We start from the raw sequence: 27968 nt of genomic DNA, 5'->3' as shown, positions 1-27968 counted from the left end.
ATTGCACTTGTGCAGGACGACCAAGTTTTATATCATTGAGGAACTAAAGGAGCTTGGTAATGCTCCTTTACAGTTTACTTAATAGCGTGATGTGGAACAGAAGGTTTCTAACCAGATAAACTCGAGCATTAGGATACTGTGCTAGAGGGCATAAATTCTGCCAAAGTGTCTTTTCTTCACAAAACATGGTGGATGTTTTTGAGTCTGAATATGCTAATAATTGTCACAGTAAAATCAGATATCATTTGTATGAAGTAACAATGTTACTTTTTGCTATGAGGTTAAAATACTATCTAAAAAGCAATCTCCTTTAAAAGGATGCATTGAAATAAGATAAATGTAGAATAACGTGGAGTTGCCTCTTCATTAGTTTTTACTGTTTCTTTTTCTTTCCCTAGCTATATTCATGTTTGGAGGCTGTTTTTTGTTTGTTTGTTTGTTTTCTGGTTGTTGGTTTTGTTTTGAGAGGGGTGGTTAAAACTCTGTATTTAAACCCTGTATTTAAGGTATTGAAAAATACCTTTCCTGAAACAGAAGTAGATGCCAAGTCTCTTATGCTAGTTGAGCATTATGCATTTTGTTATCTCTTTCTGTTTCCCAAATTCCTAGCCATTCCTAGCCTAGACATGGACCTTTACGTAATATCATTGTAAAGTTTTCACACAGTGTTTAATACGTGTACTTTATCATTACATATAAAGATAGATTCAAGCATTGGACAAATTAATTTTAGTATTCCAGCTATATAAACTTATTGAACCTGAAATTTGTTCAGGTCTAACCACTATATTTTTGTTTTACTGACTTATTTGTGGAAAATCAGCAAATATAGTAGAATTCCTAAGTATAAGAAATCATTATAAATGCTGTTCGGTCCCTTAGAAATCTCATTTCTATGGTACATATATATAACAAAATGAAAATGTGATCCTAACGTGAGCTAGGCATGCACTTCTTAAGTTTAACCTGGCTCGCATGGATAATAACAGTGGGTAAGTTGCACCCTCAATCCATTTAAACTCTGTGGTTTCTTTTAAGACTTATACACGCTTCAATACAAATCGGAGAGTGTAAAACCAATGATGATGTGTCATTAAAATTAGCATGATTTCATTTCCCTGTGGTTCAGTCACCTTTGCTAAGCAAGCGTGTTCCCGGACTCTTGTTCCCTGAAATCAATTTAAAGTTTTTCTATAAACCGATGTTTCACAAACATTTTGGGACTCTTTACTTCTTTGGATTATTTGCCCCTTTCCTGAGCTGACACTGAAAGTGAGAGCTAGCGGTGTCTTTAGGTAGACTCACTGACCAGTCTTCCTGGGAGTAACTAAGCTGATAATTGTGATTTCCTGGTTAATACAAAGACCTTTGACCAGCACTTGAGCTACTGATGGCTGGAGGAAAAAAAAGGAAAAAAAAAAAAAAGCTTTCTTAATACTTCGCAATCTCTTTTGATAATTTTCTTTTACCCCAAAGTTGCAATGATTTACAGCTTAAGGAAAAACTACCACAGAAAATGAGCATAGAAGAGTTTAATTTCTCTTGGGATGCTAAAAGTAATTGAGTTTTGTTCAGGGACCTCTCCCACAAGAACAACATTGAAAAAGCACCATTTTGATTTGGACAGTATCATAGCTATTTCATAATTTGACAATTCTGTATCCATATTTTAGAATAGCAGTAGAGGTTTTTTTTGTTTGTTTGTTTTTTTTTTTTTCTTCCTGAAGAACTCTAAATATTGCTACGAAAAAGGTTTAATAAAAGACAACGGTTGGTTTGGGATCATGGAGGGGGGTGGATTTTGTCTTTTCTGCTAGTTCTGGTAAAGGCATGGTAGAATAATTTATGAAATGGAATAGGTTCCTTGGAAACCTGAAATAAACTTGTGTTGCATTTTTTTTGTAAATGTAACTTTTTCCAATCTTCATGAAAAGACACTGCTGAGAGTAAAAATGGAAAAGTTGGAACCTCAGTATGCATCATTCCTGATGTTAAATACAGCAGAAAGTTTGTGAAGCACTGGATTGCAGTTCATCAATGTGCCAAGCTACAAGGCAACTGCAGGGAGATTTAGCAGTAATGCAAAGAGGAATGTATTAATGCTAATTATTTAAAAATTAATAAGAGGGAGAATGTTAAACTGCCCAGGAAGTTGTATGCGTTCTCAACACTTGTGCTGTTGAAGGTAAGGATTTCTAATGTGAAATAATGTAAATAATAATGATGAGAAGGAGGAAGTTTGTGTTTGACATGTTTGAGCTGTTGAGGGTTGTACGAAGTCAAGAAAGCTCTATGACTGGATTTGAAGTAGGTGGGTAAGACATACAGGAAAGAACAAACAGTACATCAATACCACAATTGCCTGCTGCACATGGATACAGTAAGCTTCTTAAACAGTTTATGGTGAAAAGTAAACAGGTCAGTTATCAATTCCAGTCTGAATTTGTAGGCTATATTCTAAGTATATCAAGATTTATTCTGAATATATCATCTACTTCAGGACGTATGATCTTGTAGGGAAATCAGAAGCACTAACTCTGCAGTAAGCTGCCAAGGTAAAGGAAAGTGGGCATGAGCTGAGGTGAGCACGTACAGTAAGAGTTCTGAAAAAAGTGTGAAAATTTGAATTGGAGCGGAGGTAATGGGGGTTACAAGGCATCATAGGGAAAGTTAGTTTAGAAGTTCAAAGGTTCCACTTTGTGAAGGACAAAACTAAGGCACAGTCCTGTATTCCCTGTAAATTTCTAGTTATTCAAAATACAGCAATAAATAATATTGACTGCTTCTATTTCCAAACACAGATTTATTTCATTATACTTAGAATAATAATACAATGGAGTTAGCCATAATAGTCTGGAGATAGCGTTAGCCTGATAATAATCTCCTAGTCTCAACTGACATCAATTACAGCTAGGAATAAGACATCAAACAACAATGAAAAGCTTCCTCCTGAAACATGTTTTTGCTACTTAAATATATATGAATACAATATATAAACTTCATCTTCTATCTGCATATCAAAATAACGCATTACTGAGTTCACTTTATTTATCAGCTTAATAAAGTGAAGTGGATGGTTTAACAGGTAATACAGCACATCAGGTAAATTGAATAAATATACTAACGAAGGTTATGTCTGTAGAGTCAAGTTTCACTTTACTGTATGGTAAGATTCCTTTAAAAGATGCTTTTTATCACAGACCAGTGCTGTCACTGCTGAGGCAAAAGTCATGTTGTTTAGAGGAAAAAAATCTTCTTGAAGAAGGTACAATACAAGCTCATGCCCTTCAGTGGCAGTTGTTCCAAGGTGATGTTGTAATGGTCTAATTGTATTTTGAATATGAGAGAGTTCTCTATGAACATAGCCATTTTGGGAAGACCAAATACAAGGTAATAACAATGCAGAGCTATCAGATATCAGAACAGGTATGGTTGAACAAGCATATGAATACACTAGCTCAGCACTTTTTCTTCCAACAGAAATGTATTACTGCAGGTTTCTCATAAGCTGGTCGGTTGTTTGCTTGCATAGCCTCAACTGTAAAATGGTTAGAGCTAATATCCTAAATCACTAGTTTCATTTTTACCCTCTCATCTGCTATGTGCAGGATAGGGAGTATTGAAAAGACTACAATTGTAAGGTTCCACAACAGTTTGTATTCTAAAAGGTTTTCATTTGCTTCTTTTTTTTAATTTTATTTCTGACTTTGGTTCAAATATAATGGCTTATTTCTTCATTGAGTAGGCACATTTTAAAGTGTTTTCAGTTAAGTAAATTCAGCAATACTTAAAAGCAGACAGAAGTGAAAGAAAACAATTTCCTCTTAAAACAACCTTCATGCTTTTGTTTTAGGAGCTCTGCTTTGTCAGTGATAGAGATGTGCAGGATGGGCAGGATTCTTCCGGCTGCTATCAAGATGAAAACATAGATGTGGCACCTAAGTTTAAAAGGCAATATCAGGGAAATTGTGATAAAGGTTTAGGTTGATCAAAGCACTTAAAGATCTCTTTCACATTTTCTTTTTCTAGAGAGAGGAAAAAATGGTATTTAGAGCTACATTTTAGTGGTTTTCATCATGAGCATTGAACCACGTGTAATGATAGAGAAAAATATCAAGAAGATTTACCTGAACTGGGGGCTTCATCAGTTATGAAAGCATTTCAGTGATGCCATTAAACTGGGAAAAAGGGTTATCCTTTCTGAGTACTGCATCTCTTCTGTACTAAAGAAGGCAGAGGCATATGGAGAAGTAAGTTTATTACATTATAGGATCCTAGGTAGATTATTAAAATCACTTAAAGAGACTTTATTTTGTCATAACTTGATTCCAGGCCTATCTTTGCAACTTCTCAGCATTTTCATTGCAATTTTTATATACAGTGAGTTTATGTTGCTCTTTTTGAAACAGTTGATGAAACACCTCTCTTGCACTTGTTATATAGACAGCTAAAAGGATAATGGTTTAATGCATTCTGTCTTTAAGTAGGTATCCAGGCAGAGCTCTGTTGGATTCCCAAATAAAAGAGGTGAGGTAAATCTTAACTTTTCTTCAAAGTGCCCTTCAACCTTCCCCCTCTTGTTTAAGGTTATCTAGCTCAGGGATTTAGAAACAGCATCATCTCAGTAATAAATATTTTCCTACCTCAAGGCAGAACACTGTATTTCTAGTCTCCTTTTGTTTTAGCTTCTTTCAACCAAACATTGGTGTAATCTTTCTTTGAAAATGGATTTTAAAACAGTTTCTGGTATTGAGAGGTGATTAAACATTATTAATTTTAGTAACTTCTCTCAACAGAATTCATAGTACATAATATTTTTAATTTCATAATACTATGTAATGTTAAGTACCATTATGTAAATTTAAAATATATTTAAATTAACTCTTGCCAGATTATCTTCAGCCACATAAGATTTGTTAGGGGTGCACACTTTGTTTGCGTTTCTAGTGTTTCTAGTGAAGGAAGTTATTATACTTTTTTTTTTTCCATGTCCATAAAATTTATTTCACTGCAGAAGCAGTCATCCTGCAACTGCTAGAAATATTTGCGCACAAGGAGATACTGACTCTTTCATGTCCTTTCAGTGTTCTGTGGGATCTGTTATTAAGTATTTGAAATGTATTACTAAGGAAGATCAAGGTAGACTTGTTGTTGTTACTGATAAAAATATACAATATGATTCTCTTTATCAGGGCTCAGTTACCTTCATAAAATTCTCTCCTTCGAAGTGTTCACAATGGTAATGCCCTTCACTGCAATGCAGAGTGATGTGTTGTTGGTGTCCTGTTAATGTGAAGCTGTGGTGGCCTGAAGGCATTGTATAAATGACAAATTGCTGCATTTGCCCCAGCCAGATCTTTCTTCCGCCAGTGAAGATGTGTGACAATGTCTAACTCTTCAGATTTCCTGGAAGGATCCAGTAACTTTCGTGAAACATTATTTGCACGTAAACACTCCCTAACTTACTTGTTTTTCAGTGCAAATATGTCTAATGTCATGAGACAAAAAAAAATAAAAATAATAAAAACATTCTTTCCTTCAGCTCTTTTTCAAGGTACCTCTGGCACTAACAGATTTTGTATGGTTTGGGCTGCATATATTGTCATGTGTTGATAAATGCTTGAAAGAGTTACCTAATATAGGATTACATACAACATTTTGATTTAATGCAACTTATTTTTTACTGCATTTATTAGTAAAGATGTTCAGTTTTCTTTCATTTTACCTGGAATCACCAACTAGCTGGTATTGCAGTGCAGAGTATGATCACCTTAAAGATAAGGTGCCAGTCAAAGACAAAAACCAAACTGGCTCCCAGTAAAGTTATATTTTTTTATAATTTTATTAAAACCATAGCAATTTCAGCTCTTATGCTTAAATTATGTTTCTGTAGAATGAAAAAGAAATTCATGACTAATTTTCAGGTGCTTATTTATTACAATGGATAAGTGCCACCTAGAAGGAACTATCTGCAGTTCTCTCCCTGTTGAACAAACTTTGGACAAGATAGCACTTGTATGACACTTAAAATGGAGCGTTGTACCATGTTAAATTGTTGAATTGTTGTACCATGTTAAATTGTTGAATTCAAATCTTATTTGTGCACCAGACTACATTATTCTAAAAAAAAAAAAAAAAAAAGTCATCTTCATATAGGCTCAAAATTTACTATAGCAGTGTCCTTTTAATTGTTGCAATGCGTTAAAGCTTTATTGAGTCTGAATTTTTCGGTTTGTGCCATTGTTCATCATAAAATGAAAATGTCTATAGCAAGAGTTGGTAGTGATATGCTGAATGCCTTGCATATAAAATTTATACTTGTAAATTCTAAGTATTGTGTATGACTCTTGCATGCATGAAATTTGTGCAGGTATACACATGAAAAATCCCCTGCAGATATCACCTGGCAGAAGCTATGCTCTTGTGTCAGGCTTTATTTTATAATAATGGTTTTATGTGCAGCTCTGTATACATTTTGCACCTCTTAGGTGCAACTGTTCATAACAGAGGAGGTTTCTGTGTGATATCTGACAGAAAATTCCTTCTTAGATGCATACAACTTGTGCATAGGTTTGCATTTCATGACTTAAAACTTGAAAAGTTTAGTTTTGTGAATTTAATAAAATATTTTTTAGTAAGTGCTCACTGAAATGAATATATATTTGTTGTATTTGTAACACATTGACAAAGCATGGAAATGAAAAATTAAGTCAATAATAAAATTCTTACACCTTCATGGTTAGAGGGGCACTTTGGCTTAGAAGAGAGTCCAGAATAAAGTCTGTCATAATGTTTCTGTTAAATACATAAATAATGAATAGTTGTTTTAGTGGAGGGGTGCTTGGGGGGTGCTAAGATTCAAGTTTATTGCAATTCTTCCATGGAAGCAGGACTTTGCAGTGTGGTAAGGGAGAATGCCTGGTCTGATGTTCCTCTTGTTTAGAGTATTGGCTGTGGTGTTCTAGGGGTTCTGCTCCTGCAAACATAAAATCTCTGCTGTTGAAGAATTCATGTTAATCTTTTAAGTGACATAGTTGCTGTTGGCACTTCTATCTGTAAATCAGTGGGTAGTACAATGGTTTTCATATACAACAATTTCATTAACAACTGTATGGATAATAGCTTAAGTCAAGGAAGCAATTAATAGAGCCTCACATCTGAACAATTTAAATATTAATGCTTTATGATAAATGTGTAAAATAAATAAGACAAACTCAGCATAAGATAATGAATTACACCACATTTCAGCATTCCAAAACTGTTTGCACAGCAAATTACAAACTGAGCCAGCAATACTTTGCATTTATTTTCTAATCTTCTCCAAGTATGTGGAGTTGACTCTTTAAGTGTAATTTTCAAATCATAGAAATAATGATGGAAAAGATGTTTCCAGTCATTTTTACCAGTACTTTGCTGTTGCTAGTAGAGTTTTGTTTAGCATATTTCCATTGTAATTTCAATAGTGATAGGCAGGTCTCCTATTTATCAGTAGATAAAATGTTTTACTGCTTCTTTTTTAATTTATTATTAATTTACTTTTTTAATGTGTACAATTATGACTCCCCACCCTCCCTGCTTCAAGAGTCCAGGAAGTCTTCACTTATTTATAGAATCATAGAATAGCTTGGGTTGGAAGGGACCTTAAAGATCATCTAGTTCTTATTCTCTTCTGCTTATGTGCTCAAATACAGAGTTGCCATACTTCTGGCTAGTAATGGTTCATCCAAAAAACCCTTACATAAAAAGGATTTCAGCAATTGCCATCTTATCTTTTTAATCATTTTCATCCTTTTTTGAAAATCCAACCTTCTTTACCACCATCTTTCTGATGTTGAGACACCCGAGCTAAACACAATTTTCTCTATGTACCTTCGCTACAGATTTACACAAAGAATTTCCAAATTCCTTGCTTTTGTAAACACAAGTCAAAAACACAATTACTTCTTTGTTGAGCTTCCATAATGCAAGTTGATATCTAATTTTTTTATCCGCTTACTTGTAGATCGCTTTGCTCTAATACTTTCCAAATATTTCTCTTTGTCATATCTTATATAGGCTGATTCCAGTCTAAGTCTAGACAACTATTGCTGAGGTGCCCTTGGAGCAAGAAATTATTATTGCATGTTAAATTCATAGGCTGACGGAACATGAGAAACTGGGGAAAATGGAAAACATTCTCAGATTTCAACACCCTGAACTTTCACACATTTTCTTTTGGTACATTCAATAAGTTTAGAATGTGGACTCTACAATGGGTCTGTATAATGTAGTCTAAGCTAAATTGTACCAAAGCCATGAAACCATATTGGTATAACCAATTTCAAGAAAACAAGTCCTGTTAAAGCCTTTTGGAAGGAATCTGGCTCCCTGTCAGACCAGCCTGGAGGAGATGCAGAGCAAGATCCCACATCTCTTCTCCAAATCCCATGTGTGCATGATGTTAAAACCAGGCTTCCTGAGGACCACTGCTTTCTTCTGTATTTAAGAGAACTAATGTTGTCCTTGAAATTTAATTTCTGAGAGTCCTGTTTTATGTATTCAACAGAGATAGCACAAAGGCAAACAAAGGTGGTGTTTAAGTAAGGTTTGGCTGCAAAGCTGAGTCACGGATAGGATCTAAGGACAGATTTCATGACATCAAAATCTCATTGTATTCTCCTAACAGATGTGGAATTTATGTGATGAATGAAAGTCCATTAAGAGATCAGCTGAAATTATGGATTCCTGTCCATAACCAGACAGGTTCTGGGAAACAGAGCTATTTGGGGTTGAGATCTGACCTGAAACAAAACCTGCAGAGACATGTTCAGAAATTGAACGTAACCGGAGATGCACACAATGTGAAGATATAGATTCAATCAAGGTCACCTCGCATTCAGTGATTTCGAATTTTGCTTTGTTTGTTTGTTTGTCTGAGCAAAATTAGAAACTAATAATGAAAAAATATGGCTTTGCAAGCTTACTTTTCTTACATGTGGAATGCAAAACATGTTCCACATCATGGAAATATTACTTCTGTTCCCATCAATGCCAGCATTAATTTGATTAAATATTCCCAGAAATACTGGGTGATGTTCTTAGTCCATGTGTTGCTTGTATATAGTACACAAACAATTGTGTGTCCTGCATAATTGTTATATATCAGTATTTTTAGCCTTTCGGATGCTGCAGCATAGACTATCTACATATTTTTAAAAACACATTTCTCCTTGTAATTGTTGTTTGTTTTGCATCAGTTACGCAGATGGAAGTTTGTTACTGCACAGGCTTTGTAAATGTTACGTACGTTTCCTGCTAGAGTTCAATGATCTTGTAGGTGTTTGGTTTGATCTGTCACCCTAGTTTAGTATATTTGCGGTGGATTTCCTTTGGTATAAAACAGACTTTATTAGACTTTCTTGTCTAAATGCAGGAAAACTTGTTTCCTGTTAGGAGACAGGAATGCTTTCCACATTTGTTCTGGCTTCATTCTTTATTTTATTTATTTATTTATGCCTACTGCTTTTCCACATAATTTAATTTTGGCAACAGATTTTTTTCTCCCCCCTCTTTTTTTCATCCTTCTGCCATGAGCCTGTTGACTCAGCTGTGTGTGTCTGCAGGACTGTATGTTTTAAAGAACTGTGAATAAACGAGGTTGAGATGGCTGTGAATATCACTGTTTCCTTTTCCACTAAAAGACAAACAAAATGTCTTCTCATGCCCTTGTGTGCTGGGCTGTTTCTCGTACATCACTGTGGCAATGATCAGAATACAAATGTTAATGGTTTCTAAGCAGTTAAAGGATATATGAACTGTTAGCGCTGGTGTCTCATACAAAATGCTCCATGAATGTAAATAAAAGGCCAAGTTCTGAGGAGGTAGTTTTGTACATATTGAATTTAGTTCCTTATTTTAGTTCCCTGTTGCTGTTCAGTTTTGCAATGACAGTGACTCAGAGTGGGATATCAATGCAAAATATCTGTTAATTTCCTTTACCTCTCTTTACTTAGTCTTCTGTTTAGTATTCTTACGGGATTAGACTCTGTGCTTAATAGATTCCAGACTTTGCCTATATCTTACTGGTGCTATTATAATGAAGGATTAAAAAGGATCCTAGAGTATGCATATTCTTATGCTTTGACACACATGTCCTAAGTACTGTTTGGATGCAGGCAGCTTGGTTTTGTTTTTAGTAGCCCTCCAGGGTAGCTGAATCAATGGTATGCTCAGCAGCAGCTGTTACCTGATTAAATGTGTCAGCTGTACAAATGAAAAGAGCAGAAGTAAAACATAATGTAGTTGTTCAGAAATACGGGTGTTTGTAGTTGCAACAAAGTGCCCGAGTCATATTTTCATGTACAGGTGAAGGATTGCTCTGGGAAAAAAAGGGGATGGATGAGGTCATTGCCATGTAGCTGCTGAATTAGTCAAGCTAGGTAGTTCATTCAAATTTTAATACCTTAAGCTTCTACAAAGATGTAGCAGAACACGGTGTTCCCCTCTAGTTAAAATAATTTTCTTGTTAGTGCAAATAATAATAATAAAAATGAGAGTGCAGACTTTTCTGGTATTCCTGCCAAAGGGATCTCAAGGCCAAGGGTAGCGTGACGAACTGTGACTAGAGAAGTCTGTGATATGTAGATGAAATTCTTAAAGCATTTCCATGCTATCAATATCCATTATTTTCAAACAGGGCTAGAAACCAAAGTAAAAGGTCTCCTAAAGCGACGAAACTCTCATGCTGCAGTTCTGTTTTCCTACCAGTAAAATACTTTTTTCTACCAGTAAAATACCCCTCAAAGTGATCAAGGTTTTCTCTTCTGAAGAATGAGACAGTGCTCTTTCTGTCTCTCTCCCTGTGCCAAATCTACCAGTAGAGTACAAAGTCCACTGGTAGAGGGGCTCATTGGAGCCTTTATTTGTGGTTGTATTGGAACAAAGCAGGATTGTCAGTGCCAGTGCCCACAGCAGTTCCTCAGAAAAGGCTCTTAGCTTTGGCCTCCACGTTCATGGAAGACTCCCTACGCTTTGTGGAGAGAAGGACAGATTTTCTAACATGCTTCTGCCCTAAGGACTTTTTTCTTAGTTTGCTGTAGACAGTCGCACGCTACTCTCTGTCCATATTACTGAATATCTCCAGGTGCTATACTCTTGGTACTTGGTCTAGATACGCTTGTGGCAACCAGAAGGCTCTTAGAATTCATGCTGCCTCATTCTCAGCTGTCTGTACCTTAGACCTCTTAACAGATACAGAAGGTTTTACTGGGTGATGCACTGCCACTCAAAGCCCAAAAGCAGTATTTTATTTTATTTTTTGGGGGGAGGGGTAGGGAATTAACCCCAAAAATTTGGTAAAAAAAATCCATTAAAATTTAAGGTATACAATACAGCTTTCAGTTTGACCATGACACCATCAACCAAGATGAGTGACATAACCAAAACGCAGAATTTCTGCATTTTGTTGCATTGCAGATTGAGGTTGCGTATCCCATGTGAACACCATGTTTCTGTAAGCAATTGATGAGATTGATGATTGATGAGAGCGATCTGACAATCTGGCCGCAGAATTAGCATCCCAGTTTGATGGCACTTTATTACTTGTATTCTTGTGTTGCAGCTGGTCAATAGTTTACAGAAACGTGGTGTCCACACACACAGGATATGCAACCTCAAACCCACACAGATTTTACAGTACTTTATTACCAGACCATTCTTGTTTCTGTTAGGGGAATGTGATACTCAAAGTTTGTATAAGACAACTGAGGAACAAATACGTGTTTTCTTCATTGTAAAGAAATGCAAGATTTTTGTGTCATCATATTAATATATGATATATCATATTAATATATGATGACTATATATTAATTATATATATTAATTTATATTATTAATATATGATGAATATATCATATTAATATATGATGACACAAAAATAAAAAAATAATAAAAAAATAATAATAATATATGATGACACAAACCTTTCTACTGGTTGAACAGAGAACTGTGTTAACTGGTAAATGATAACGTTACTTAACTCGTGTGTAGTATGTTAAAGACACTTTTCTAATGACAGACTGTCTTGTGTGTCTCTCACCCTTTTGATGTGTATATATTTAAGTTCAATTTCAGCTCTTATAATTTTGTTTAGCTTTGTATAAATAATATGTACATAAAGAGGAGAACAACAGCTAATATTCAAATGTTTTTTAAGACTTGGAATAAGTAGTAGAAGTCAATGGTAAAGTCTTTAGAGATTGTGGAAATATAGCTAACAAATGGAAAGTTGGGAGATTTGTTTTCAAGGTCAGTGTGTATTCCATAACCTATACATCACTTCAGTAGAAAATCTCTATTTCAAACTCCTTTTGTACTTGTGTTGGTGATGTTGGTAATGTACATTGCTGATTTCGAAAGTATCCTTTAGAAGTGAACACACAGCACATTCAGTGCATTTTAAGCATTTGTAAATGTGCATGTGCTGAATAACTGTACATACTAATTTTGTTACCTGTAGTTGCATATTCCATCTAAAAAATTGTTCCAACAAAATGATGAGGTGATACACAGGCACTGATTGCATGAAGGATCCTTTTATTTTTAATCATGTTGCATTTTCTTCTGTCAGAAAAGCGCTTAAGAAAATTTACAAATTTTCAAGCACATCATGAGCTATAATAGATATTTTAAATTTCTGAAATCTGTAAGCTTTGAATTCATTGACTTCATTGTTCATATTAAAGTCACCCACGTTGCAGTTTTTCATCAGCGTCATATTTCTGAGACATTCTTTTCAGTCCATTGTTTAATGTTCTGAAACAGATTATGTATCTTCAATATCTATCTTCATTGCTGATATTTAAAAATTCAGATACAACTTGCTTACCTAGAGGTACTGGACATCTCTACATCAAGCTTGCATCAAGTGGAATAATAAATTAGAATTTTTATTTAAAATCTCAGAATTTGTTTTTAGAAGTTAAGGTATTTAACATAATATTAAAAATTGCCTAATTTTATTTTCCACCAAGTGGAAGTATATAAGGTTCAGGCAGGAAACCATGCTTATTATTCACCTTGAGAGAAATAGGGAATAAGATATATATATATTGTCATTGTGAAAAGGATGAGGTTTGCCATATCATTATGTTCTGAATTGCAATAATATCACCACGTTGAAATAATGTATTTCAGAAGATTAGTTTATATGTAATTATTTTAATGGATGGGATTTTGTTTTATATTATTTCAAAAATCCCGCTTTCCACCAATACTGTCAACTATTATTCAAAATAACTAATAAGAGTATCTGGCGTACAAAAAAAAATTGTGTGCCCTTCTACTGGTTGAACCGAGAACTGTGTTAACTGGTAAATGATAACGTTACTTAACTCGTGTGTAGTACGATAAAGACACTTTTCTAATGACAGACTGTCTTGTGTGTTTCTCACCCTTTTGATGTATATATATTTAAAAAAAAAAATCACAGAATCACAGAATTTCTAGGTTGGAAGAGACCTCAAGATCATCGAGTCCAACCTCTAACCTAACACTAACAGTCCCCACTAAACCATATCCCTAAGCTCTAAATCTAAACGTCTTTTGAAGACTTCCAGGGATGGTGACTCCACCACCTCCCTGGGCAGCCTGTTCCAGTGCCTAACAACCCTTTCAGTAAAGAAGTTTTTCCTAACATCTAACCTAAAACTCCCCTGGCGCAACTTTAGCCCATTCCCCCTCGTCCTGTCACCAGGCACATGGGAGAACAGGCCAACCCCCACGTCACTACAGCCTCCTTTAAGGTATCTGTAGAGCGTGATAAGGTCGCCCCTGAGCCTCCTCTTCTCCAGGCTGAACAAGCCCAGCTCCTTCAGCCGCTCCTCGTAGGACTTGTTCTCCAGGCCCCTCACCAGCTTCGTCGCCCTTCTTTGGACCCGCTCTAGCACCTCCATGTCCTTCTTGTAGCGAGGGGCCCAAAACTGAACACAGTACTCGAGGTGCGGCCTCACCAGAGCCGAGTACAGGAGGACGATCACCTCCCTAGCCCTGCTGGTCACACTGTTTCTGATACAAGCCAGGATGCCGTTGGCCTTCTTGGCCACCTGAGCACACTGCTGGCTCATATTCAGCCGACTGTCCACCATCACTCCCACGTCCTTCTCTGCCTGGCAGCTCTCCAACCACTCATCTCCCAGCCTGTAGCTCTGCTTGGGGTTATTGCGCCCCAGGTGCAGGACCCGGCACTTGGCCTTGTTGAACTTCATGCAGTTGACCTCAGCCCATTGGTGCAGCCTATCCAGATCCTCCTGCAGAGCCTTCCTACCCTTGAGCAGATCGACACACGCACCTAACTTGGTGTCATCTGCAAACTTACTGAGGGTGCACTCAATGCCCTCGTCCAGATCATTGATGAAGATGTTGAAGAGGACCGGCCCCAGCACCGAGCCCTGGGGGACGCCACTAGTGACTGGCCTCCAACTGGACTTGACTCCATTTACCACAACTCTTTGGGCCCGGCTATCCAGCCAGTTTCAAATATTTGCCCAAGTATTACAGTTTTCTAATACATGAAAAAATCTAAATAAATTAGCTTTTAAAGCCAATTGTGAAGCAGTTCCTTGTGTTCCTATTAGTATTCTTACTATGTGTATTCTCTGAAATTCTTTAAAGCAAGGAAACATAACTGAAGTATTTCAAAGTAGTAATGTTCTGTTGGTTACCCTAAAGTGTGTTTTGTGCAAGCATGGCAACTCAGTCAATACCTTTCTTTCCTGAGACAGGCAAGATTCTCTAGGGTAAGATGAGCCTTCCATGTGTACTTAAAGTGTTCCAAGATTATTCCTGTGCTTAGTCTTAACACTTAAATTCTCCATTTCTAATGCTCAATAGAAATAAAGCATTGCAATACGCTGGTCATTGCCAATGTATTTAGGGTTCATGCTATACTCATGAATTGATAAAAAAAATAAAATAAAATAAATCTAACCTGAAAAGACTAGACTGAGTAGGTATGTGCCTGTTTTGCAGAAGATCAGCTCTGTGAGTAGAAGAAGCCTTAGGGTAGCTCACACTGCAGTGGGCTGGGTGGCTCTTGCTTCTGTTTCTTTGTTGTGCTTTTGTTCTGGCTAACTGTGTGTCACTTGCACTGCAAGTTATTCTCAGCATGAGAAAAACTGAGGCTTGTATCAGTTTTATTATCATGTTGTTGGCAGCAAAATATGGCATTTCACGTAGCACCAGTCTTTTTTGTTTCAAGCAGTGATAATAAAAAGAAATGTAACAATTGATTGAAATTTTGACCATGTTGTATATAAATTTTCTACATGTAAAAGAAATATGTAATTATTGAGGGGGGGTTGTTGTTGTTTTTTTCTTTTGTTTTAATGAAGTGATTATATGAGCTAAAAGGATCAGAGGTCAATAGCTCTGTCAATTTTAGTGATGTTATGATATTCAGATAACATAGTTGTCTCCTGCAGTCATTTGCATGTAATAAGTGGATTTTAATATTTTTAAAATATCTTGCTATGTACACTAAAGGCAAAGAAATATCAGTAATAAGTCTAGCTACATACCATCACGATGGTATGTAGCAAGGAGCTCTTACATTGTGTTTTTGTTTTGTTTTTTTTAAAAAGTCAGGATTGAAAGTTGTGGATCTTTCAAACTCAGTATGATAAAGAACACAAGCTAAAACGATTCTGTTGGTGAACAGTCTTTATGCTGGAACTATAATTGTATTGCATAAGTGAAAGGTTATTTTTTTATAGCAGACAAAGGATATTGCTTAATATTTGTGTATTCTGGTAGTTCTTAATTGAAAAGAATTTGATACAAAGTTTTCTGCAGCATGGGTAACCCATTTTGTAAGATAATGGTATTTGATCAAGACTGTTTCTGTGTTGTTTGTTCAACATTTATTAAAATGATGTGCAATGTTCCATTTAAAGTAAAAACTTATAGTAAGAACTGTTGTCTCTTCCGAAAAATGAAGGAATCAGGCTGAAATGAGATTAATGACTGTTTGTAGAAAGTGAAGCCTCCAGGGTACGATAAAAGGTGAATGGGTTAGGGTGTTCAAGAGCAGCTCTATTTGATTTTGAATTAGAGTTTAAAAGTACAAATTATACAACCTGGAATGAAGCTCAGAACTAGCTTTGTTTCAAAACATTTGATTGTTCAGATATTTCTTACTATTAATAAAAGATACACCAACAAAGACATTGGTGTTTTGCACATCCAGTGAATTACTGACAGAGTCATGTTAAAGGGTAAATAATTAGTGGCTTCTGCAGAGAAGTCATGGAGATTTGTTGGGTTTGTCCTGGTTATATGAAGTTTTTCTTTGTGGTAGAAGGCAGTTGGTTAGGGGATATTTATTTATTTATTTATTTATTTATTTATTTATTTATTTATTTATTTTCTTTTAAAGCTTTGATGAACACACATTTGTGCTAACAGTCTACTTCTGAAACAGAAGGTGTCTCTTGTTGGTTTTCTGGGTAAATTAGCCTGGAAAGATTTTGTTAAATTTTACAACATTGTACTGGAGCCAGCATCCTGGCAAGTTTTGCTGTGAATTTTCTCTCTTTTTGTTTCTTTTCTTAATTTTTTTTTTCTTCCCAGTAATTACTTGGTTCTTACAGCTTTGCACAATACAGTCCCAATGAATCATTTATGTTTTGGTGCATAGAATTTCATCATGCCTAACTTGTACTGCTTGTCTTTTTTCCCCTCCATAGGTATATTCGCATTGTTGGGACCCACAACACAGTGAACAAAGTTTTCCACATTGTTGCATTTGAATGCATGTTTACCAACAAATCCTTTACTCTTGAGAAGGGTCTGATAGGTAAGAGATGCAACTGTTTTCCTTTTATATGAGCTGCTGTGAACACTTGCCTTTTAAGACTGGCCATCACTGCACTTTTGCTGTACTTCCCCTTCCACTCTAACTTGAGTTAAATCATGCTGTAAGCTTAGAATTAGTTGGCTAGTCCTCATGGCTGCTTTGAAATTCCAGTGCTGTGGATCAATTAGTGACGCTGCAGGAATGCTAAAGTTCAAATTAAATTAACTGCTGCTGACAAAACCACTGGTAATTGAATAACTCTGTGCTCCTAATCCGATTTTTGTTTCCATGTCATAGTAGGGTTGCTTTTGCCTCCAGCTAGGTTAGCCTGAACTCTGTAACTGGGATGGAGTAACCAGAGATATTTATTGTACTGAAGGTGGGTTTGGGCATTTAAGGCCTCTTATGCAGACTAGTTTCAACTACTGAAAGTGAACTCCAATGTGTTAATTTTCCACCAAAGAATTATAGACACATCTAGCCATGACAGAGCATCATATTGGCTACTCTTATTCTCAGAACGCTGTGTTAATGTTCTGTTATTTCTGGTGCTGCCTGCTCCAGACAGCTTGTGTTATAGTGATTTAAGTACATTTACATAATCACAGAATCACAGAATTTCTAGGTTGGAAGAGACCTCAAGATCATCAAGTCCAACCTCTGACCTAACGCTAACAGTCTCCATTAAACCATATCCCTAAGCTCTACATCTAAACGTCTTTTAAAGACTTCCAGGGATGGATAATATTGCATTACTTAAGGTAGAAATCCCAAACAGATCAACAATACAAAATGATAAACTGTGTCAAAGATTTCTTAGTAGTTCAAACAAGGTGATCTCTGCACTTTCTTCTGTATAAGCTCGTGAGTGAGATTTGAAATTTATTGGAAAAAGAGTTTTATATACCTTTTAGTTGTTGTGTACTTATAGGAGGGATTTCCCCAGTTTGTGGTTTTGGTCTAATTCAGTCCTTCTGAGTTAGTCCTTCTTTGTATTTTTCAGACCACCTATTACAGTTGTGTATGATTTAGTACCATAGACTATTGCTTGTTCTGGGAAGAAATCGAGAATTTTCAGCAAAATTGTCAGAGTTCATGCTTTTTTTTTTTTTTTTTTTAATAGGAATTTAAATTTTAAGCATGCACCTATGGTAGATAGAAGGGAAAACAGTTCTTGAAAAAGAATCAGAGGGAAAATTTTTAGTGAGACATAGTCAGACATACTTCTCTTAATGCTTTTCTGAGGAGAACTATATCTAGCTGTAAAAAAATGGGTCTCAACCCCTTGAGCCCTTCCTCCATGCATTGTACAAAGGCATAACATCACTAAACCCAGTCTCATGATATTTGCTGTGGGATTTCATGATATCTTTATAGAATCATTGAATAAAAAAAATAGCCTGACAAATCACACTTTACGGATTTTTACATCATGCAGCCTGAAAATGTATAGGCTGTCAAATAATACAAATAGAAAGTTTTTCCTTTGTTTTAGTGAGTTTGCAAGCAGTACTGCAATTGTTACTGACAAGAAAATAGAACAAGCAGTAAGGAATGGCAGAATTTAAAGGAAACATTTAGCTGTAGCAAGCTAGTTACCAGAGGAACAAAATGTTTCGAGTTTGATAAAAAACATTTGAGCTAAGTTTCATAGGTATTGCTGCTAGCGATGAATTTGTTAAAAGCTTCATGCAAAATAAGAATTATTTTGTGCAGGTAAGTGATGCATATATCTTTATACGTTTGTTTTAAGATTATCAATTCTGTTTAGTAAATAATTTAGGACCAAAATAACATACCTTCCCCTTTTTTGTGTATGTTAAATAACTTGAAGATTGTTTTATCATAACAATAGGCAAGGTAGTGAATCCGTGTTGGCTTGTTGGAGTGTGTGTGTACCATAGTTGACTTGCCTTTCAGGTACTCAGTGACATTTGGTTTTTAGTGAGCTTTTTTGTGAGGTGAACAATTCCATCTGCTTCAGCATTGCATGGTACTGGGTTCCAAATTCAAATCATGACTTTCAAGGTTAATCTAGGGAATAGAGACTTCAAGTGGCTTTATTTAAAATGTATTGGTTCATGATTTTTTTTTTGTAGTTCAAATTCTTCAATATCAGTTGTATATTATAAATGCTTATGTAAATCAAAATGTAGGCTAGGATGTGACTGTTCGAGCCAAGTCAGTTTATTGCTACATCTCTTGCCAATATATGTCTGTATTCTATGATCAAATTTCCATTGGTTTAACTGTATGGTATTCTCGCCAACATATGCCACAGGCATATCACCTGCTGTTTCATATTTCAGTGCTCCATGCCCCTTGTGCATCTGTCTATTAAATTGTGGAGATGTTTGTAGGTAGCCTTCTGCTTGTTTCCAATTTTAGCTGCCACCCTTGCAAAAAAGGCTCCTTGCCTCCCAGCACTACAGAACACTTTATCATTTTCACATCTCTTTTTTGCTAGAAACCTTAGCATCAGAAATAAGATTGTGCTACTAGCCTTGCCAACAGTAATGCAGATGCATGCAAAGTCACTGAAAAACAAATATTGTTCCCTGTTCAGAACAGATTACCCTCCTAAACTACAAGTAGAATTGCAATTTCAGTGTGTGTAATGAACTGCATTATGAGATGCTTTTGATACTGTTTAGAGGTGTGAACTGATGAGAAAATTGATGACTAATGGCAGAGTACCATGAAAGAAGGAATATGTGGACCAATTTCTGATTGCAAATGAGGCAGCAACAGTTGAATATGTGACTTTGCAGAGGAAGGGACAAATGGAAACATTTTGAGACAAGTTGGGGGCAGTGCAGTTGTGAAATGCAAGGGTATAATGGCTCTTCCACCAGAATTTATTGCTAACAGCGTTACCTCTTCAAAAGCTTTCATCCAGCAAAGTGACCTTATATGCATTTAGTGCTTTGTTTTACATACCTGTATAAGACAGCGTGTTGTCTGGTTCCCTTTGTCAAACAGACTGTCCCAGTTCTACTTCCATAAAAATTTTGTGTGACTACCAATAGGATAATAAGCACAGATTTATCTTATAGCTCTAATGAGGGTTTATAATGTTTCTTTCTATTTCTCTAGTGACAGGATGGGGTAAAGTGAACTGAAAGCAGTTAGGAAAGCTCTGTGAAGTATATGAAAGTGCAATAATCAGAGTAGGTTGCTTCTAAGCTTGATTGAGTACAGAAGCTTTCATCCTTATCCTTGAAAAGCAGTGTTGGGTAATATTATTGAGTTCATTGTTTATGCAGTATGGTATTAAATGTGTTCCAACCTAATTTAATACCTTTACTGCTGTTGCTATAATCCGTTCTATTAAGGAAAAGAAGTGCTCATCCCTTGAAGGCTGTATGGTCCTTTCAGAAAGCCTTTGTGACCCTTACTTTTACAAAAAGAACACCAAAGATACTATACAAGGAGTTTCTCATTTCAAATCTCATTCCAAAGAATTAAGGCCACTGAGGTATCTGTTTAGGGATTTTAGTCATAGATTTAAAAGTAATTATTTAATTTCATTAAACCTATTCAGCTTGATCAGAAAGCTGTATATACAAAGAGGGGTAACTTATTACTGATATGTAGTATCTATCTAACGGCTGTCACTGCAAAGCAAAGATTAGAAGACTGCCAAACAAATAATATAAGTGAAGTGTCATCACATGGTAACAGCAATTTTATGTTGTCTTTTTTTTTTTTTTTTTTTACGTACAGGGTTTTCATGACAAATGATTAACTTGACATGTTATATTTAAAAGCTAATATGGAAGATTTGTGTAGTTCCAGTACACAATACTGAATGTGATGCTAAATTGACCCAGTGGCAATTAACTAGCAATTTTGAGGTAAAAGTAGCAGGATATGCTCTTTCTAGCACTGATGTTTCAGTCTGATGTTTTAGTGTTGGTTTACACTTTGTTGTCTTGTTAAATGAGGTAAGTGACAGAAATGAATTCAATCATAGGAAATTATTCCCTAACGCAGATGTTAGGGTTGAGATGTAATTTTCCTTTTGGCATATTATCTCTAAATGTGTTTGTAAGTTTGCATTTTTTTTATGTATTGGATTCCCTAGATTGACATAGCTGTTTTGCCTAACAGGGATGCAAATATTTTTAAAACCTCAAAAACAGTGTTTTCAACTTCTGAAATTTGAATGGTCCGTAGTCGTTAATATTTAATCTGCAATCCAAAACAAATTAAGATTCTCACAAGCAGGAGGCATGCTCCTCTCAAGGGAGAAGCAGTACCCAACATGATGCAATTGTTGATAATGGCTTCTAATCTGCCCAGTGGCAAGAAGCTACAGCCCTGGGCAAGGGGCTTCTCCTATGCAATGCCACTCTTGTTTTTTGTTTTCCCTTGTATTTATAGGAATCAATTCTGTTTATCTGCCACAGGGGAAAAAATGATAATTTCCTGAAGTCCTGTGGCTAAAAAAAACCTTTAACTAGTACTGAGGTGCGGTTAAGGACTGTGCAAGCACACGGGTTTGACTAGGCCACAGTCCTACTTTGAGCCTGGTGAGGGCCATAGGGAGTGCAACATGGAAGGCTTTTACACAAAGTTGTGTTTATCTGTGGTCTGCCTCAGTCTTTCAGACTATCCTTAAACTGGTGGATTACAAACAAAAGGAGAAACGGTGAATAATGACTGAAGAGCAAGAGATGGATATAAAACACTGGAATGTCCTTGGTCACTCTCTGGGGAATGCTGTTCAGTAGTTATGAATCATTGTGAACCTTCATTTGTGTCTTGTTCAATGCCTTAGGAGTACTTGTTTTAAAGGAAAAAATGAAATGAATATGTAACCATTCACTTGTCTTTTACTCACTGACAGTTATTAAAAGGCAAAAACAAACAACAACAAAAAACACTTAAATGTATAACAAAGAGAAACCAGTTGTATCAGTTTCCTAGTATGTAGTTCAGCATTGTAAAACACTGCTGACTCTCTCCAAGGAAGCCTCAAGAGGTGCTATTTTCACATCTTGTTAATGTTGACTCCACACAAAGTTATTTATTTTATTTCATCTCTTTTTAAAGGTTAGTCTTCTTTCAAAGCCATGCAGGTTTCCCCAGCAATGCAAGTCATCTCTATTGCAAGCATAGCCTTAGGAAGTAATGAAAATTTTAAGACCATCTAAATACTGCAGGGATTTTTTTTCCTCTTTCTACAGGAAAGGGCAGCCACATGGTCAGTTTAGTTACTGCTATTCTTTAATAAAGATCTGTTCATATAATGCCAGTTACTTTTTTTCCCCTTATTTCCAGTGCTGCAACAAAGGATGCTTGCTTCTGAAGGCTTTTATGAAATGACTGCTATTTCTTAAAGTCTTCCTCAGACAAATTTCAGTTGAAGATCTCTATAGTCAGCCAATTGGTTGCCAATTAAAAACGCGTTCAATTCTAATGATTTTTATGCTTTTAGTATGATTTTGGGAATCAAAAATTAGCCTTCTCTGCAATTATTTTAATCCAAACTGACAGTTGCAAGTTGAGGAATAATAGTGGGATTTTTTTTAAAAATTGGTCAAAATTCTAATTTGCCCTCTCTTCCAAGTCGCAGACTTGACTATGTAAACCTTCACATTCCAGTGTAGTATCTATGGTATAAGTCAATGTTTATCTTTCAGCAGTTCTAATATCTGTGGCATAGCCTGGTGTTTACATGTTAGTAGTAGATAATAGTACTGACTAAATGAGATGATTTGTCAGAACTTTGTGGATGTACTTATACCACAAGAACAGATAAGAGGAAAAAAAAAAAGAAAAAAAAGAAAAGTATCCAAACCCTTTCGTGAATCCTTAAAATAATACTGCTGGAATTAAGTATACTGCCAAGCAGTTCATCTCTCCATACCTCAGCATAAGACCAGGAAACAAGAAAATAAGTTTTAATAACTGTTTTCTTCCTGATGTACTGTAGCCTCAGTCATCTTTTCCTTTTGTTTGCTTATGGAATGTGTATGCTTTGCTAACAGACATATTTTCTGTTCCATAAAAGTGAATCAGATTTGTCAAGAGTATGAACAAGGGGGAGAGGGAGGAAGAATTTCCATATTTGTAATCTCCTCTTTTGTTTTTTCGAACAACATTGGTTACTGTAATAGCTGGATAGCTGGTAGATTTAAAAAAAAAAATCAAGAAACAAAGCAAAATAACAACAAAAAATACTGTTGTTGGTTTGTTTTTTTTTTTTTGGCAGTACATTTTTGTAAACAAGTGACCCAAATTGTAGCAGAAAATCTAATGTGATAAAGGAAGAGAACCAGAGGACTTGAAAATACAGCACAGATCAGAGTCCCCACCAGATGGTATTTTTAATAGATTTATCAAGCGGATATAAAAGAAGATGATAAACATTCAAAATAGGGAGTGGCAGACCCCCCTAGAGAGAAGAAACAGTATGGCACCTTCTGCATGCTTCAATTAGTTAGAATCACTTTCTAATTAACCATTGGAGTGAAAACCACAGAATTGTATTGAATACACAGTAAGACAATTTCTGTGTGGTTGTTAAGGAGTTTGACTAATCAGGATAACATCGTCTTAGGAGTTCATGGATAAGTGCAGAAATTTAAATGTGAGAGAACGTGATGGTGCTTAGAGGGCATGCAGGTACAATATTGGATGAATTGAGTAGTATTATGTTAAATTAATGCCTTAAATAGCTCAGAAGGTGTCTAGAATGTGCCACAGAGCCTTAATATGATAATTGATTTTGATATTTTATCTTTTACATATTTTTTTAACCTAGATATTCATAGCTTCTGTTTCCTGCGAAAAGCGGCACTAAATAAAAAATGCTTTAATGCCTGTATAAAATGGATACTCAAAGAAGTTCCCTTACTGCCAGGGAAAAGGGGAAGGAAAGAAAGCCAAAGCAAACTTTGTTTTAATGCCTGTGCTTATAGTTTGCATTGTTGGTCTTTGTTTCATTCAGATCATTCCTAGCGAAGTATACCTCATGTCCAATACTTTTCCCCCCATAAGAATCCGGGAATTGCTGTCTGCCTCTTTTTAGTAATACTGAATCAAGACATTTCTAAGATAGTAATGCAGTGCTATTAGTAGTTTTTGATGAGCACACAGTGATGATATCAAATTTGATAGTGCAGTAGATCTTTAGGAAACTTGCTTTTCCATTACCTTGAATTATTACTTGACAATGAACTTACACATTTCCTTTTTTCTTTTTCCACCTCAACATTTAACATTTAAGATTCTGCATCCAACGCCAATAGCACACTTAAAATGCAGAATCATATAATCATAGAATAAAATAGTTTGGGTTGGAAGGGACTTTAAACATCACCAGGCTTCAACCCCCTGCCATGGGTAGAGACACCTCCCACCAGACCAGGTTGACCAAGGCCCCATTCAGCTTGGCCTTGAACACTTCCAGGGATGGGGCATTCACAGCTTCTCTGGGCAACATGTGCCAGTGCCTCACCACCCTCAGAGTAAAGAATTTCTTTCTTATGTCTAATTTAAGTCTATCCTCTTTTAGTTTAAAACCGTTACTGCTTCTCCTATCACTACACTCCCTCATAAAGAGTCTCTCCCCATCTTTCTTGTAGGCCTTCCTAAAGCACTGGAATCCTACCTCCTCATGGAAAATTAGCTCTTTTTGGGATGCTGGAGACTTTTGAACTTAGCTCTGAGATTTCATATAACTATATTTCAGCCATTTTCAGATGTTGTAGTAGTTTAAATACATATTTTAGAGATGATCACTGTCTGCAATTAAGTTATCATTTGAAAGTGGACTTAAAATGTTGCATAAATCCATTTTCATTTATACTATACATATGTTTTGTGTGAAAATTCTCAGTGTTTGTTTTACATCTTACTATTTCTACAAAAAAAAATCCACAAAAAAAATTTGGTGCACTTCATGTTTTGGCTAATATTGTTCTCATTCTGATTTTTTTAATTTGTTTGGTGTGAGATACTGTGAATTTGGAAATTTTTTTGAATTGATCATTGTCCTTTATATAATCTCCTTTTTTTATTGTGTTACCACGTACAAATTGGTCATTCTTTATCAAAGGCTGACATACGGAATCTTACCTTTTTTTTATACAGCCTGCGCAGACAGAATTTTTGTCATCAGTTAGCAAAAACGGTGTTTTCAATATTATGTACCCTACAAAATGGCTAAACAGGTAGCCTTGATTTTTTTGCATGTTCAGAAAACATCAGTTTGCAACCTTATTCATTTTAATATTTTTTTGAGAGAGGGAGAAAGGTGTATATGATGTACGTGTTTGAAAAGTTAAGGAAGTTAGCTAAAGATCATATTTTAAAAGAAAGTGCTGGACGTGAATAGTGTTCTTTTTATGTCCATCAATCATCTTCTTGAAGGGTGACATTCAAAAAGCTTGTGAGTCTCTCTGAATTGCAGACAGAAGGTTCCATGGTTGGTTAAATGCTAACAGAGGAAAATAATATGCAATTCAAAAAATAAGTGTTGAAGTACTTGTAAAACAGAGCTTTGTAATTTATATTAAATAAGAGTTATGTTTCCTTGTGTTGATCATACTTTCATCCTTTTTTTTTTTTCAGTTCTTTGCCAGAAATAAAGACCATTATTATCTGAACTGTATTCTGACTGTATTACTGTGTCTGTCTTCTTTGTGTTTTAATTTGCAGTTCCTGCTGAAAATGTTGCAACAATTGCAGATTGTGCCAGTGTGATTGAGGGTGTAAGTCGAAGTCGCAATGCCTTGTTGAATGGAGACACAAAAAACTATGATTGGGATTCTGGGTACACATGCCATCAGCTTGGGAGTGGAGCTATTGTAGTACAGCTAGCACAGCCCTACATGATTGGATCAATACGGTAAGAGGGTTTATTTTTCTCCAAACTAAGGGCAACAATGAGACTTTTGCTGAGTACAGTTATTTTCTATAAAATATAGGACACTTGGAAAGGATGGTAATTAGAGGACCAATTTATTAATTGTCCTTCGGCTTTTTTATTTCAGTATAATAGGCATGTTAAAAATTAAATGTATGAATTGTATGTCAAGATACAGCAGTGCAATTCCAGAAAATATTGCATTTCAGAAGCATAATAATAGTAATAGTCAAATTGTAAGATTAAAGATGTATATTTATATTAGAACAGAAATTCAATTGCAGCTTAACTTGTGATCACAGTAGGTGCAGTTCCTCATATGCATCTCATTGTGAAAATAGAAACATTTATTAAAGAAAGCCATCATCTCAAAGTCATCTAGGTTTCCTTTTCACTATACACTATTAGTATGAACTTGAATGTAGAGTGTATAATAAAGGCAGAGAACTTGAATACTGCTTTACAGTGTTGGATTAATGAAGGTATTTAGATCTGTATTGAAATTCATTGAGCCATTTCCCCAGTGAATATGTTAGTGTGTGTGTGCGTTACATATATATATGACAAGATTAGGCTGTTGACTAGTGCAGAACCTTCTTACACTCAATCTTTTTCAGTTTTCCTTTCTTTTGTGCTTTGGATATAGATTGGAGAGCAGGACTGTTCACAGGTGAAGAAAATATTCTTGCCAACTTCAGATTCTGACTGTAAATGATGTTGTTTCACAAAATCAGACATTCAGAACCTTGTCTTGATGTCTCTCTATTCTCTGTAAATTCAGACTGTATTGTTGGGAACTGAATTTGTATTCTCCATGACAGTTTAAAAAGAGAAAGGTTTCTGAAGTTACCATGCCAGTGAGTGAATGTGGAAACTTCAGGTTAGGTCCTGGCTAGCAGCAGAGGCCCTATACATAGGCACGTATTGCTAGAATCTATTTCTGTGCCATCTGCCTATTAGAGTTGCTTCTGTATTAATCCATTAGTAAGTGAGATTTGAAGTCGGTTTTGTAAATTGCCAAATTTTGTTCTCCAACAAAGAAAAAAGGAAGTCTGAAACTGTTCAAGCTGAAGGAGAGTATTGGTAGGGAGGTATCAGGAAATGCCTGAGACTGTGTGGTTAGTTTTCTTGGATCCTCTTCTCTATCAATTCACTCTACGCTTGCATTTCTAAAAAGTAGCTTTTTTAAAGTGAGTTTGGGGAGAAAAAAAAATAGTACAGGATTCCCATATCCCTAAATCATGAAAATTGAAGGAAATAAATTGTTCCCTTCTTCCAAAGCTGTGGCTGTGTTTTTGTTTCAGCCTCTGGCATTGCTGCGATGATTATAAAACTTCGAAGTCAAGTTTAAAATTAGACTTCCAGATAAATCTCTGTCCATAACAAAAGTACTAATTTGTCTGTTTAGCAGCTACAGAAGCTATGCATAACAGGAGTCCAGCATTGTTCTCACTATGTGAAACAAATTGAATGAGAAGTATAGTTGGCAGCTTTCCACAGTGAATATTTTACGCTTTTGAGTTTGGTGTTTTTATTATTCAATTAAGTATTGCATCTCAAGTAGAAAACCAGGAAGACACAGTACTCGAATTTCTTAAAAGAGGTAATTGAAAATGTAATTACATCATTTTCATGCCACTTTGAGCTTAAATTTTTAGTAGTAGCAAAGGCTTGCCTATGTGAGGGAGTAAGATAAGAATATATTAACTAAACGTCTTGTTTTCACTTCATTGTCCCTCTGTCTCTGTCTTAAAATTTTCTGCTCTCAACTGATGAATCATACCATCTCTTCAAGTTAGTGTAAGAAATTGACTTTCCTATATTAAATACTATGCTAGCATTTATTCTTCTTGAGCAGGAGGATTTTTTTTAATAAGGTTTATTATTAAATAATGTTTTAGGTGAACTAGATTTTTGGTTGCCAGGAAATAATAATTGTATAATTGGCAAGCGTGTAAAGCAAATTACAAAATAAACATTATTATTGCATATTTTAAAACTAATAGGCACTTAATGATTTATGTTGTATTGCATTGTACAGATATGGGATCAGAATCTCATCTTTCTTTGACGTTTTTTCATGCATGTATAGTACAAGCAAGATGAACACCTTTCCTTAAAAATAACAATAATAATAATCATCATCATCATCATCTAAGGGATCTGACAGAGGAGATGACCTGCACATTGCCTATAGTCAGAAATGCTAGCACTGCATCATCTTTTCCTTTTCACGTTCTGCCTAGAAGAATAAGTGTT

At 35.6% G+C, this 27968-nt stretch overlaps 1 protein-coding gene across 1 annotated transcript in view; it reads left to right on the top strand.

Moving 5' to 3' along the window:
• Positions 1-27968, top strand: part of BTBD9 (BTB domain containing 9) — a 124872-nt gene that overhangs the window by 56581 nt on the left and 40323 nt on the right. The window contains exons 8-9 of the mRNA XM_068676573.1: positions 16722-16831; positions 25502-25691. Coding sequence (XP_068532674.1) covers positions 16722-16831; positions 25502-25691 — 300 coding nt within the window. The remainder of the gene's footprint in view (positions 1-16721; positions 16832-25501; positions 25692-27968) is intronic.

The sequence above is a fragment of the Anas acuta genome, chromosome 3 (genome assembly GCF_963932015.1).
Source record: "Anas acuta chromosome 3, bAnaAcu1.1, whole genome shotgun sequence".
Lineage (NCBI taxonomy): Eukaryota > Metazoa > Chordata > Aves > Anseriformes > Anatidae > Anas > Anas acuta.
Note: the sequence above shows the minus strand (reverse complement) of the source record. Positions and strands in the feature narration are given on the sequence as shown.